The following is a 15,955-nucleotide window of genomic DNA, read 5'->3' as shown; positions in this document are numbered from 1 at the left end:
TTTATAAATTGAAAACAAAAAATTGGCAAGTGTGCTTGTTGTGAATTGGGAATTGTGATGTTATATGTGTACATAATAATGAGAGTAAATCATACAAATAAATTAAATGAAGATCAATATTATATCAATATCTTAAAATAAAATAGATTACATGCATATCTTAAAATAAGATTATGTAAATCGAATCAACTAAATTAAATTTATGATTTTTCTATTTAAATTGAATTTATTTACTATATATGTTATATCTTATTACTTTCGCAGCATATACATGTAAATTAATTTAGTTAATTAGATTTATTACTGATTATTGATTTTAAAGTATAAATATTAATAAAAAATACTCTATATCAGTAGTAAATCAATATTTTGTATTAGTAATAAACCAAATTAACTAGATTCAATTTACATATATATATACTAAAGAAATAATAAATCGAATCAAGATTGATATATCATATATAATAAATCAAATCTAATTAATTTAATTTAGATTGAAAAAATAAAAATTTAATTTAATTAATTCGATTTGCATAAAAATTACTTTAAGACATACATATAATCCATTTTATTTTAGGACATAATTTAATTTATTTATGTGATTTATCCTAATAATGAATACAAATTAAATATGGCGATGGAAGTGGGTTGACTCTAGGGTTGAAGGAATCTAAGGCTTAGGATTCGGAGGTTGGAAAATGAGAAGAGAAGAGAGAGTAGACGTGTAAACAAACAAACAAACAAAAACACTGCTGGCACATGTAATGTAACAACTTTAATCGTCGTCTGCATGAAAGAAAGAGAAAGGACCACTCTTCAAACTCCAAAGTCATATGGGAAGAGGAGCAATGTCAATATTGTCAAAGGGGTGCATTCACAAAGCCAAAAGAAAACCCTCTATTTCCGGCTAACTTTGGCTCCTCGTTAAGGGAATCTTTGTCTTCTTTTGGCTACAAAGTCAATGCTCATTGCTCAAAGCCCCGATTCACAAGCTAACTCATTTCTTTCATTATTATATTTTGAACCAAGATTAGTGCAATGCCATTGAAAACAGAAAAGCAAAAGCCGCTAATTGAGATCCTTTTTTGTTTGTTTTGCAGCTCCTCTACTCGTGCGTGCTTCATTCTCTCATATTCGGCCTTGCTTTTTACGCCTCTTTGGTTTTGGTGCACCCAGTAATGTGGAGGTTTAGGTACATACTTAAATAGTATTTTGAAAAATTAGATTTTCACCCCATAAAATGTCAAGATTTTCCTTCTGCTTCCTCGATCATACCCCTGCCACCACCATCAATATTTGTCTTTGCTCCTTTTTCCGTGCGTATAAGATGGTACCCTTTCTTACCGGCCACTTACATCCCAAAGGTCCAACAACACTGATAAGAGGGGGAAAAAAGTTCAGGGGGAAGAAGGAAAAACATAATATTTAGAGGGGTCAAAATTTAATTTTACAAAATGCAAATTTAAGAATTAGCATCCAAACATACGTACACCTGCAGATATCCAATTGGTTCTAATTCAACCGAAGTGGGTTGACAATCCAACCTTGATATCCAATCCGACCTTGCATGAAAAGATTTTAAATTCGCAAATAAGATAGTATAGAGTTTTGGAGAAATTTTATATCTACAAATAACATTAGGGTGAAGTTTAAGTCTTATTCTATCTTACTCATTGATATTTATAACACAATTAAAGAGTGGAGTGGGGACCAGGTGAAAATCCTTTTTTTCACCAAAGAATAGCAAAATTACCAAGATAAATTCTTGTTTTCAATATTAACTAAAAAAAAATTACTAAGATAAATTCAGTTCAGGGGCCTCTCCCTCTAATCTCAAGTCTGAGAACATGGATTCACGTTAGATTCTTAAAGGTACGTCAGTATGCCACTGTTGAAATCTAAACATAGATTTATGTTATATTTTAAATTTTTGTACAGGAAAACCAAAACAAAAATCTTTATACTGAAATAGTAGTGCAATGGGCACATTCTTTTGGATTCTCCCCACACTAGAAAGCCCAAAAATTGCAAATCGTTTTGGATGGTTCTCAAAACAATTCTCTTCCAAAATCATGAGGTTAGCATGTAGAAATCACTCTGAACCAACTAGTGCACTTCTAAAATAAGACCTCATATTATATCTGTCCTCGTAAGGACCAAATAACTTATCATTTGTACTCCATTGTCAAAGTATTTAATTGATCATTTATTATACCTTATGACCTTCAAGTATTAAGAATAACGAACAAGTTACCTTGGAAAATATATACTAAGGTATTCCGCAGCTCTTTCAGGTATTTTATGTATCATCTACATAGTACACACTACACAGTTGAGGGAAAGCAAGAGTTACGTGTTATATTCTATCACTATAATTAAATTAGAGAATTCATTATGAAAGTGTTACAATAAGATCCAAGGTTCCTGCAAATAATGAAACCTCAGACAAAAATTTCCCAACCCAGCACCTCCTTTCTTCGATGATGGGATAATCAAATGATATGAACAGACAACAAAAATAGCAGCACCTACGTTGTTAACTTGTCCCCAGATACCTCCACTTTCTTGACTCCATTTGCGTGGCCAGTTTCAGAACCATGAAATGGCAATCTCCGCTTCAATTGATGCATTTCTGATGCGGATGTTTCAGTGGAGAAAGAACCAACGCCAGAAAACACAGAGCCATCATCTTCAACTGGAATAGCATATTTGTTTGCACTAGCATACCCGTTGCCATGATTTGCATGGCCTTGTGCTGTCAGTGGCTTGCATTTGACAAGTTCTACATGCTCTTGATCTTCCCCCGAGTTTTGATAATCCATTGAAACAGAAGAATCATTCAGGGAAGAAAATCCATTTGCCAAGCGTGGAGAAACACTGACCTTAGCCATATCAGTATCGTCTTGCTCTTCCGTGCAGCATAAAATATCTTCCACAACAGATGAGCACAGATTTGATCTCCTCATATCTATATCCTCCAAATCTTTGCCGGATTTAGAAGGTACATGAGACGATTCGGTTGCCCAACTTGGAGTCCCATTTGCAACATCAATCAAGCGGATGTCCTTAGACTGTTCACAGGCAGAAACCTTCAGTTCTGAATTACTACTATGTTCAGCTGGAAAAGCATCACATGTGCCATTGCAAGTTACAGTCTCCATATTTGAGAGACATTCGGCCTGTTCAGTTGGGCTGGGCTCCACTTCCACTTCAACTGTCTGCATGTGTGTGTCTGAAGATTCTGTAGTTTGAAGGCCTGATGGCCGAGCAGTTACCCTGTCCAAGAGTAAATCATCCAATAGTTTCCACTTCAATAAGAAAGTAATCAACATAAATTAATTTCCAAAGATATATGCATTATGCTTCGGATATAACTTTGATTAGTACATTTACTTTTCATCTCAAAACTCTCCTAGGTGAAAGGTCATGGTCAATGGCATATCATCTTTCAGGCACTACAATACTGCAACAGATATGGGGACATCTAAAGAGAGAACATTAACCACTTAAACATTTTTTTTTAAAAAGTATACCTGCTGTATAACAACATGTATGCACCTTGAGAAAGTACCTCCACCAATTCCACTTGCATTACCTGAGAAAGAAAAATGCAATTCAAACAATGATATTAAAACTCCAATCACATTATACAGATTCAATAAACAAAAGGGATGATGTTCAAAGTTTCTTATTATCTACCTTCCAATCATCAATTCTATACCAGTCTCCATGGAAATCCTTAATGTAGCAAATGTAATGACCAAAAAAGGAAGCATTCAGCATGTCGATGTGGACTACAACAGCATACAGCTTATAAATATCAGATCCATCTTCAACTTCACTCATGAAAGGGCTAAGATTTAGAGTCTCAGGGAACGTTACTCTCTTGTTAAGTTTGCCAAACCTCCCACTCTGCAACACAGCACAGATAAAAAGACAATGAGAAAAAATGACAGAGAAGTCCACCAGAAAATCCATTACAAGATGTAATAATTTAATTGGAACACAGTCATAATCCACTGGTACAATTTACACTGCATGGAGGGCAATAGCCATGAATCATACAACCAAAAGTTAAATAATCCAGATCAAGTGCTCAGACCTGAAATCTTTTTAAGGCAATAGTAAGAATATTTGGAGCTCGTTTCACAGTGAGACGTTTCCAAGCCTTGACATAATCTTTGCACCTGCAAACAGCAGAAAAAACTTTATTAAGACAGGATCCACCTAATAATAGCAAAAGCACATTACCAATAGCAAGTACTTAAATTCTTATATTTCATGACCATAAGCAATATTCTAAAACTTCTCTATTAATAATCACTTTCCAAATTCAAGTCATCAAAATACACTGCAACATCTTTAAAAAGAATATGATAAAATAACAACAGCAAAGACACATTTAAATAGGAAATAAAACTTAACTATGAATTCTGGAATTAAATCAGAACCAAAAGCAGCTCTTAAATTTGTTGAAGAGTTTTTAATTTAGAATTTTATGTCCAACTACCAAGCGAGACTTAAAACATTATTAATTAATTTAGTTGGAACCACACATTTTCTCAGGTAGCCTTACCCATCACATTTATACATATTTTCACCATGAAGCCACTCCTTGGCAGTGAACTGATCTAGACATTCCTCCAAGGAAGAAGCATCTCCATTAATTTCAACAGTCAAGTCCATCATGTTTTCGTATTGATTTGACTGCTTCTCACATTTTGTGCAAAACACCTATTTTCATCAGAGGGAGGGGGAGGGACGTTAGCAGCAAAATAACATAAAATTTGAAATTGATACAACTACTGTGTTGCTATGACAACTAAAATGTAACAACAATAACAACTAAGCCTTATTCTATTAAGTGGGGTCAACTACATAGACTAATGATGCATGGCAGCCTATTGACCACTGGAATTTAACAATGGGAAGTCTTATAATTAGATATCTAACCTCAGATTGAAGGTGGCCACCAAAAATGTGTTGAATAAGTGTTGTCTCTTGAAGGTTAGGAGGCACAGCTTTTTCTCCACCATATTCATCAAGGCATACAGACTGCATAGTGTCGATTGCAAACCTACAAAGCGTTCAAAATATTGAAAGAAAAAACAGGAAAAAATTCAGTGTTGCATGAAACTAATTATAAGATAAACATTAAATGCACAATTCTCTACAGAAAGTCAAGTAAAATTGCAGCAAAAATGAAGAAACCTCATGAACTCATGAGCATCCTCTTGTCTTCCATAACCCAGTGTGCCACCAATATTAGGCAAACGAGAGAGAATGTTCATTGGAGAAAATGCTTGTGAACTTTGCCTTGCTTTCTCAACATGGATTTCAAATTCACACAGAAAGCACCAATCATTACGACTGCCTGAAACACCACATACTAACAAAAGTAAGTACAAAGAATAGTGCAGCAAGAACCAAACCAGCAATATATATCATTACATTCTCTGCGGTGGCCGTTTTTCAACAGGTAGGCAATAAGCGGCCTTGTGAATGAGAGACATTGGAGAACCACATTTGCAAAGCAGCTGCACAGATTCACAGTGTATGTAAGTCTCCCCCAGAATCCACTTATTGCAGTATATCAATTCCAGTATATAATACAGCCAAAGCAAGATTCCAAAGCAAGATTATAATAACGTCATACCTATTTCCACAATTCAAGAGCCCACAAGGAGGAAATCCAGGCTTATCCCAGTTAAAGAATTTAACAAATTCATCATAAGGAAAAAGAGGCTGCAAAACCCAGAATAAACAAGAAAAGCATTCTTAAGATTCAAACGGGTAAAAGAATACGTAAGGAAATTTCATCAAAACCTCCATCAATAGTTACATTTTTAGGCTGCTTGATCGGCTTGGAAATTTCACGTCCACAAGCAGGTATTAGGGCAATTGAAGATGTGCTTTTATTAACAGCAGCAGAAGCTTTAAACCCTGGACTAGCTGGCCCAGATTGAGCCAAATTCATGGTACTATGAACTTCCTTGCATTTCAACTTATGATCGGATTTCCAGTGCATCTGTTGACACGCTTGGGAGCTGAAAAATCAAAACAGGAAAAAACAAAAGGTCGGTGCTTTGCCCCCTTCTCAACAGATAGAAAAAAAAAACATATTGAGCAGCATTATCATACAAAGAAATAATCAATAAAAATGCATCAACTTCATGAATAATTAGATGCTAATGTTAGGATCAAAACAACTGATAATGAAAACCTTCCTAAGACAGCTTTGAAAATTAAAAAATAAGCAAGAAAAGTGAATAGCCCAGAATCATATTGGAGTGAAGAATGAAGCGTAATGTTAATACCAGTATCTGACGGATTTGCAGCGGGAACACCTGCTAGAGGCGTGTTTGGAGCAGACGGCGCAAAGAGGTTGGTCCATTGCAATGGCGGCGGCGGCGGAGGGAGAAGAAGGCATGGGATGAGTCCGATCAGAATCGAAATTGGCGTGAACCTCAAAGTATCTTGAAGCGGTGTTCTTGACGAGAGCGTGCAATCCAACGGCGACGACAACCGCTAAGAAAACCCACTGCAGAAGCCATTTGAGATCCCATGAGATTCCTCCTCCTCCTCCTCCTCCGCCTGCAGAAGAGACAAGCATCTCCCTCTCCCTCTCCTCCTACCCTAGGGTTTTTCCCATACCCAAATATACAACAATATCATCACATCGTTAATCAAATTAACACAACGATTCTAGGGTTTCTCTTTATTCGTACTCTGTCTCTCTCAATTATGAGTAATATCTGAAGTGAATCCGAATTGGCAGTGAGTGCTGCGCTGCGAAGCAATGTTAGTTGTTGATCCTAGACAGAGGAAGAGAGTTACCCAACCCAGAACACTGTTTATAAGGTTAGTTCATTAGAAGGTTAACCTTCTTCATTCCCTTAACTTCATCAGCTTATGTGCCTTTCTGCGACTGTGACGTGTGGTTAGTTAGTTGATTACTAGTGCTTGCTAGACTCTCATTAATTTTCGCAGAAATTCTTCCATCTTGCAGGTAAAAGAAAATTTTTGCTTTATTTTGTTGGAGAGGAATACAAAAAGCACAGTTGTCAGAACCGAATCGATTATCGAATCGGTTAAGTTATTGGGTCACTGGATTACTGATTCAACCGATGGGTTATTGGTTGAACTGATAGAACCGGTCGTACGTAAATAAAAAATATAAAATAAAAAAATTGAATAAAGTGACAATTAGGTCCATCCTTAAAATTTTTTACTTTAAATTAATTAGTCCTTGAAAAAAAAAAAATATCAATTTAGTCCTTCAAGATAGCAAATGATGAACACATTACGTCCCTCCATTAATTTTTCATGTGAAATTTAGTGGTGATGTTTAGATATCCCTATTAATTAGTCTTAAGTCGAAATCTTCGAAGACTTACTAACTCAATACTCTAAAAAATTTAAAATAAATATCTTTACTAACATTTTAATATGTAAATGTAAATATTAAAATATTTGATACTTATTTTAATAATTCTATAAATTTTAAAGAATTAAAAAAAATGAGTATAAAACAAAAATTAAATTAAATAAATATAAAATAATTTAGTTGTGTATGTATATAATATATAGAATAATTAGCACATAAATTCCCAAATGAACACACTAGCTTGGTGGTATTCCTTATCCTTGTCTAGCATGGAGACACAGGATCAAAACCCACTGCATGCATTTTTTAATATTTGAGCACCATAGAAAGTTATTAAAATTCTTTTATTATTAATTAATCTGTAATTTTTTTTTTGTCAAACAATTAGTAATAGAGGAGTCTTAGGGGCAGTAGAATTTGTAATGCCATTATCAATATATTCAATAGTGTGAGATGATATTTAATAATGTAAGATTAATCATTTTCTTTTTGTTAGGTAAGTGTTGGCCAAATTTTAACAAAATACTAGTCTCTTAGACTTTCTCTTAGTAATATTTAAAAATATATAGTTGGAGTACTAAATAAAAGATATTAGATTAATTATTAAAAATATTAATAAAAAATAATAAATTTTATTAATTTTCAAATTTTTTCCTTGTTTCATACTATAATATATTATTAATATAAGTTATTTTTATTATTTAAAATTATAAAAAATTATAAAAAAATATTTTTTAAACAAATATTTATTTTTCCTCCAAAGTAGACATTATTCACTCCATCGAATAAAATAAATACAAGTTTAGTTTTGGTATAATTTAAAACAAATATTTCTTTTTAACATGAATGAAATAAAATAAAAATTCTCATTTACTTTTAAAAGTATAAAACATTCTAAAAATTGATATACTTATTGTTTGAATATTGATTTATTGTAGATTCAAGATATCTCTTTAATAAATTATTAAAATAATATTTAAAAATTTATATTATGACAAAAATAATACCAAAAAAATGTAAAAGACAAATGAGTTTTAAAAAGTTTTAAAATATAATAAAATAACCCGACATTATGTATATTTAAAAAAGTATATCAAATTTTGATATAATTTTATGCCAAATGAATTTTTTAACATTTTTTAGTGATCATAATTAAAAAAGTCTAAAAATTAAATTTATTTTTTATATATAATTTTTAAATAATTATCCAAATATTCTTACAAAAATTTCAATCAAATATACAAATACTTTGTTATTTATAAAAAGTTTGATATGTTTATCATTTTGATCACATTCTTAAATTTTTTTAAAAACTTATTTATCATTTTTATCTTTTAAAATTTATTTTTATAAATGATATAAATTTTTTAATATTATTTTAAAATTTAAATAATTATCAAAAATTTAAATTTTTTAAATTTTAAATTTTTATTTTAGAGAATAAAATATAATTTTTTATCTTTAAATATTTTTTTATATTTTTTAAATTTTATTTATAAAATAAATAATAAAAAATTATACTTTATCTTTTTAAATAAAATTTAAAATTTAGAGAATTTAAATATATTTATCGGTATCCCCTAAAAAATTCATATTTCAATATAAAAATACTTTAAATCATACCATATACTTGGAGGAGCTGACCCGGATGGAATCTTAATTCTTAAACACCCCTAGCCGCAAACTTTCTCTCATTATTCTATGTTTGGTATGGGTAACGTAACAGAAGATATTAGATATAATAAGATGGTTTTATAAAGTTACCTTTGGGATGAGAAAGGAATGGTTGAAGTCACGTGCGGTGGGCTATGTGCATGAGTGCCTTTGAGTCACCAGTGGGTAACTGTAAAGAGAGAAAGATGATGCTCCAAGAGTCCAAGCAAACACATTTGGAAAGGGAATCAATAATCCATTCACATGTCATGAGGTTCCCCCTTTTGCTTGCGGTTTTATAATAAATTTTGTTATCACTCTTTTTCTCATGGCTTCTCAAATAATCTATAAGTATTCATGCGCAATCCAATTAGGTTATTTCCTTTCCATTATTGTGGCGTGATTCATCTTTATTGCAATTCCTTTTTCTATATTTTGTTTTAGTTCGTTGCTTTCCTTCATGAAAGAACGTCCCGCTACGCTATAATCGGCAACAACACAACACGTCTTCAGAAAAAAGACTAAGATTGAAATCAAAATTAAAAGAATATATTGAGGTATAGATTGAGAATTTAATATTATATTTAGGTTAAGATAAATATAAAAATTGAGGGATATATTTAGAATTTAAAATATTAAATAAAGATATTTTTTAGTAAAAATTTATTAAAGTTTTAGTTTTTATTTTCAAAAATTTCAATCTCTTATATTTTTACTTTTAAAGATAAAAAAATTAAAATTTTATGTTTCAAAATTAAAATTTTAATTTTAAACTACTAAACACAATATTAAACCTTAGTATTCTAATTCTAAAATCTCGATATTTGAAAATAAATGCTACCTTTACAGGAGGATTATCCCAGCTTAGCAGATTTTGGTCCTGATTGCAAATTAACAAGTCCATCCGCCACTTGGTTAGTAATTAACAGTCTCATAGGTGTTTTCCTTTTTTTTTCAATAAAGTAAAAAATGGATGGTCTGCAGGTTTTGTTGGAATGAGCGTGAAAGAACTTTAGATGGCAAACTATTCCATTAACAGTGACTGCTTCTATTAATTAGATGGCAAACAATTTTACAAATGAAATCCATACTGGAAAATCCCATCGTACTGGCCTCTCTTTTGCAACCAAAAACATTATTGGCCTCCGTGGCTCAGTTCGAGAGGATTTCTTTATTTAAGTTGAGGTTGTGTTTGTTACCAAAAAAGTAAATAACATATGCCTTTAATTTGTATACATTGAGAGTATAAAGAGTTTTGTATGTTTATTCAATCAAATTCATATATTTAGATAACTTTTTAGGAAGAAAATTTGAAAATTAATTATTTTTTTTACTGAAGTGGCAATACATGATTAATTGTTTATGAAAATTAAATTCACAAAAAAAATATTATGCTCACTTGTAAGTTTAACACCCACAATTAATTGATCCATGATTACTCACTTGCATAAACAATTTAATGAGATCATAGAATTCGTACACGGACATCTTGGTCGGTTGGAGCAACTCGAACAGGAGATCGAGCGACAAGAAGCCAAAAGAGATCTCTGAAAGGAGATATGACGTAGAAGGGAACTTGAGGAAAAAACTTTTAAAATTAGAAGCTAATCTACAAAATCGAACCAACAATGCTAAACGAGAAGAAAGCCCTTTTGAGGGAGAAGACCCATCCATAGAAGAGACCATGCGGGCTAGGGTCCTAAGAAATTTTAAAAGCTCGACATGGATCTCTATGATGGCAAGATCGATCCAAGAAATCATTTCAGCAATTTCAAAAGTCGAATGTATCTAGCTGACGTGTCCGAATCGACTCGTTGCAAGACTTTCTTGACAACATTAACTAAAGCAGCAATGAAGTGGTTCGATAGCTTATCCCCCAGGTCGGTGACTTGCTTTGATGACCTGGCAAGAAAGTTTCTTACCTGATTTTCAATTCAGAAGGACAAAGTCAAATATACTCCAAGCTCTTAGGGGTAAAACAAGAAGTCGGAGAAACTCTCCGTGCTTATATGGAAAGGCTCAACAAAGTCTGTTAGAAATACAGAATTTGCCTCCCAAAGCAGTAATAATGGAGTTAGTTGATGGACTTAAAGAACAGTCATTTTTTCAATCCATATCAAAGTGGCATCTGACCTCTTTATATGAAGTACAAGAATGGACAGAGAAGTATATTAACATAGAGGAGAACTCTTGACTTAGAGATCCAGTCCCAAGGCCAAACCTTCACTACCAAGCTCGGGATAAGGATAAGGAGACAAAGAAAAAAGAGAAATACACCTCAGAAAAGCCTCAGAGATACTATAACTATACCCCACTTCGAGTTTCTCTTATTAATATCTACAGGAAGATCTGTCACACTGAAAAATTTTCGCATTGCCGCCCCATTAAGCATAAAAAGACTGGAAGTCAGAGACTGCGAGTATCATAAATTATATGGGCATTCTACAAATGATTGTTATGATCTGAAAAATGTTATTGAAAAGTTGGTCAGAGAAGGTTAACTAGAAAGATACCTCGCTGAAAGGTCGGACGACCCATGAAAAAGGAAGAGAGGTGACGAAGATAGAGGTCAGCGAGATTGGCCACCACAACCCCTGATAGGCACATACACATGATAAGTAGAGGATTTGTAGAAGGGGAAATCACTAAGTCCTCAAGTAAAAAACATCTTCAGGAAGTATGTTAAGTCGGGGAAGAGTGCGGAGTTCTCAATCTACCCACAATCTCATTCAATAAAGAAGATGCTCAATGGGTGACACCTAGTCATGACGACCCCATAGTAATCACAATGATCCTTATTCCTTACTAATGAAAACTTCCATAGAACTTTGGTGGATCAAGGGAGTTTGGCCGACATATTATTCAAACCCGAGAAACTCGGGTTAGAAGAAAAGAAGTTGAAGGCTTATCCAGACAATCTTTTTGGATTAGGAGATATGTCAATCCGACCTCTTAGTTTCATTTCATTGTACACCACTTTTAGTAAAGGTATGAAATCAAGAACGTTAAGTATTGACTACATTGTGGTCGATGTGGCATCAGCCTACCATGTCTTGATTGGTCAAACCACCTTGAACCGACTAGCCGCAGTCGTTTCTACACCTCACTTATGCCTGAAGTTCCCAACTACAGAAGAAATTTTCACTGTAAAAGGAGATCAAAAGTTAGTAAGAAAGTATTACAATGAAGTCTTAATTTAAGGGGTAGTATCAAAGGTACGGAAGTCAATACTATTGAGCTTGATGGTGTTCGAACACGAGAAGAGTTGTGTCCACAACCTGAAGGGAAGGTTGAAAAGGTTCAAATCAGAGATCAGCCAGAAAAGACAACAAGTATTGGGGCCAACCTGGATGAAAAACTAAAGGAAAATCTTGTTGAGTTCTTACAAAAAAACTCCTATCTCTTTATCTGGAAAGCCTCCGATATACCTGGCATAGAACCCGACCTCATATGTCACAAGCTCACCGTTTACCCAAGCTCCCAACCTATTCAACAAAAGTGGCAAAAGCTTGGTCCTGAAAGAACATAAGTCGTAGAAGAACAAGTGCAAGCTTTACTAGAAACCGGGTTTATAAGAGAAGTAAAATACCCTTTGTGGTTGGCCAATGTGATCTTTGTGGAAAAGCAAAATGCGAAATAGAGAATGTGTGTTGATTAAACTGACCTCAATAAAGCTTGGCCTAAGGATCCATATCCTCTTCCCAGCATTGATGCCTTGGTTGACTCAGCTTCAGGATATAGATATCTATCCTTCATGGACGCATACTCGAGATACAATCAAATCCTGATTAATGTAGTAATGCCTTTTGGATTGAAAAATACTGAGACTACATATCAACGATTAATGAATAAGGTGTTTTCATTTCACCTTGGAGAATTGATGGAAGTATATATGGACGACATGCTCTTAAAGACCAGAGATGACCTAAACCTCTTGTCCGACTTAGCTGAAGTATTTACCAAATATGGAAGCACGGGATAAGACTAAATCCTTCAAAGTGAACCTTTGCGATGGAGGCCGAAAAGTTCTTAGCCTTCATGCTCACTCAAAGAGGTATTGAGTAGGGGTGGGCAAAAAAATCCAAACCAAACCATTTAAAAAAAAACCAGTTTTAAACCAAAAAAAATCCAAACCAAATTATATTTATTTTATAATTTGGTTTTTGATCTAATCCATTTAAATGGTTTTAAATCCGGATCCGGATCCAGATCCAGATCCAAATTAAGATCCAAATCTTAAAAAAACCCTAATTTTGGATTTCTGATTTGGTGAACTTTCCTCTTCTACTCCTTCGCCTCTTCTCTTTCGACCGGGAACTCTCCACTCTCCACCACAGCCGACACCGGAGTAGGCAACTGGCACTAGCACCGTCTCATTCAACGTTGAACGGGTCTCACCTCTGTTTCTCTTCTTCTGCCTTTGGTCTTCTCCGTCATCATCTTCAGTTCTTCACCGTCGCTGACTCATTGTATCAAGCTTTCGTTGAACTTGGGTGTGGACGTGTAGTAAGTCTCCATTTTAATATCAAGCTTTCATTGTTATACTAATTAGTAGAGTTGAATATCAAGTTTATACTAGTTCTCTGTTCCAGGTTTTTATTTTATTAAGTTTGATTATGAATATCTTCACCAAAATGCTTTGGGAAATATTTCTTAGGAAATCTATGAACTGGATGAGTCATGAATGCAGTACTTTTGTTATTGGTATGAATACTTATGAGTTATACATGTTATGTAAGAGTGGTATAGTATAACTTTGAGGCTTGTTTGTGTTGTAAGATATGACTTTGTTACTAAGCAGAGATAATTTTGACGGATTGTGTTTCTAAAGTTATGAGTATTATTGTTTGGGTCAAGAATTACATATACAGGACTTTTGAATAATGAATTTGTTTCCCATTCAGATTACTTTTATTGTGGGAGATTGGTTTGTTAGGACTTTATGCAATGTAGCACCAATTTTGTTGATTTTTCCCATTAGAACCACAGGAGTAGTGGATCTATTAACTCTATGGTTTAAGCTGATGTTTGACTTATCCTAATCAGTTGCTATTGTTTCTGTATTGTTTTAATTTTGTATTGAAACATGTCATTATGTGTCAACGAGTCAACCACCCCTAGTTTTCTTCCTTACTGGAAATCTTTGTCATCTTAAAACCTTTGTTGTTTTCACTCGGTAAGCTTTCTATCTGTGAACTGTTGGACTAATAAGCTCTCTGTTTATGAGCAGAGGTTATATAATTTTGCAATATGCTTTTCAGCTGGATTAACTTTTACACTATTGGTAAGTCTAGAAGCATGATTTTTCTTTCTAATTAGAACTTCTGCTATATATTAGCTTTTGGTTTAGTGCAAATTATTCTTCATAATGAAACCTTTTGTTGTATCCTTTTCTTTTTGAACTATAAAAGAATCTTATTATTAAAAAAAAACAAAGAGAAGAATACAACTATGATTCTTTCGGTACTTTCTGTATAATCTTAGGTTTTTATCTCCAACTTATATTTGACTACATAGCTAGAAACTAATGTAGTGTCATTTATTCTTACTATTGTACAGTCAATGCTTGTTTTTCTCAAACCAATCAAGCTTAACTCTCTTCATTTCCTCCTCCAATTCCTTCAGCAGCTTCTTGGTTTTTTCTAAATCATCTAACAGCATTTTCTTGTCCTCTTCCAAGCTTTTTATGTTCCTCTTTTGGTTATGTTAACTTATATATGTATATACTTGCAAATTTGCAATGTTTGATTCTATATGTTCTGTTAACTTAGCTTGTATTTTTCATACACGTGACCATACAATCTCGTATTTGCCTCAAAATTCTATAATAATAACATAAAAATAAGCTAGGGTTAAGTGCTTTATATTATCTTTACCAATGATCAATATATGCACGTATATATACATATAAATAAATAAGGCACGGTCCTCTGCCATAGATTCATATGAATACCTTACTACAACCATAAATAGTTAAACTATGCATGTTCTTTAATTTTAGAAGAGAACTGCACTCATTACTATTAAGTTCTTGCAATTGAGAAATTTGACATAATAAACAGAGGTTCCTGCATTCTGGGTAATTTACAATTTCACCTCCCGCATAGACTTTGAAATTTGGGCACATTAATATTATTGTGAGTTCTTTATGAGAAATCCCTTGTAGCCTTTTGAGTTTTGACATTATTTATTTGTAGTTTTTGAACAATTGAATGCTATATTGTAATTTTGACTCTTTGAGCACTGGATTGAAGCATGTATGTACTAACATAGAATCCTGTAACCAAATTTAATTTGTTGCCCTTTTGCTAAGGTGGTCCCTGTAATTTCTATAAACATTGTATATATGTAATGCAACTTTAATTTAATTTAAAGCTGATATAAATCTTATATGTAGCAAACTTTGAAATAGCTAGGTTTCTTTCTTATGCGGTAAGAAAAATGAATCGCCATCGGCACTAATAAATTAATAAGAAAAGGGAACATAGTGATGGGATATTATATTAACAATGACAACATGTAATAATAACAATAACAATAAGTTATATAATCTGATTCCTCTGAAAAAGTGGCCTTATGGTGGTCATGATTTCTTCAACAGAGCTTGTCTCGTCTGCAGAGTGCCTTAAACAATTCCAAAACTGCTTGTGTTTTGTCTCTCTGTATTGGTTAGTGCAGGCAGGTGCAGATAGTAGGATATTGCTGTTTTGAGGTACAGGACAGTAATTTTCATAATCTTTAGGCCGTGTTTTCTTTGCGAGATATATGAACATGCATTAGTTTATGAATCATGCTGAAGTTTTATTGGCTGCTGTTTCTTTGGATTAGTTTGTGTTAATTTTAGCATGTTTGGCACCAGATTTTAAGTTATGTACACCTTGCTTTATATGCAGAGCAAGATGACTAAAAACAGTA

The 15,955-nt window shown here is 33.2% G+C and overlaps 1 protein-coding gene across 1 annotated transcript; it reads right to left on the bottom strand.

The window, feature by feature from the left end:
- Positions 1-2,332: 2,332 nt before the first annotated feature.
- LOC112716034 (ubiquitin carboxyl-terminal hydrolase 18) lies at positions 2,333-7,009 on the bottom strand. Its single transcript, XM_025767872.3, has 11 exons — positions 6,318-7,009; positions 5,843-6,047; positions 5,657-5,745; positions 5,452-5,537; positions 5,212-5,374; positions 4,954-5,077; positions 4,577-4,734; positions 4,103-4,187; positions 3,700-3,912; positions 3,534-3,595; positions 2,333-3,276 (listed from the first exon to the last, which is right to left on the bottom strand). Exons 1-11 carry the CDS (start codon positions 6,611-6,613, stop codon positions 2,529-2,531), a joined length of 2,229 nt encoding a protein of 742 aa, XP_025623657.1. The 5' UTR covers positions 6,614-7,009; the 3' UTR covers positions 2,333-2,528.
- Positions 7,010-15,955: the final 8,946 nt, after the last annotated feature.

Source organism: Arachis hypogaea, chromosome 10, assembly GCF_003086295.3.
Source record: "Arachis hypogaea cultivar Tifrunner chromosome 10, arahy.Tifrunner.gnm2.J5K5, whole genome shotgun sequence".
NCBI lineage: Eukaryota > Viridiplantae > Streptophyta > Magnoliopsida > Fabales > Fabaceae > Arachis > Arachis hypogaea.
Note: the sequence above shows the minus strand (reverse complement) of the source record. Positions and strands in the feature narration are given on the sequence as shown.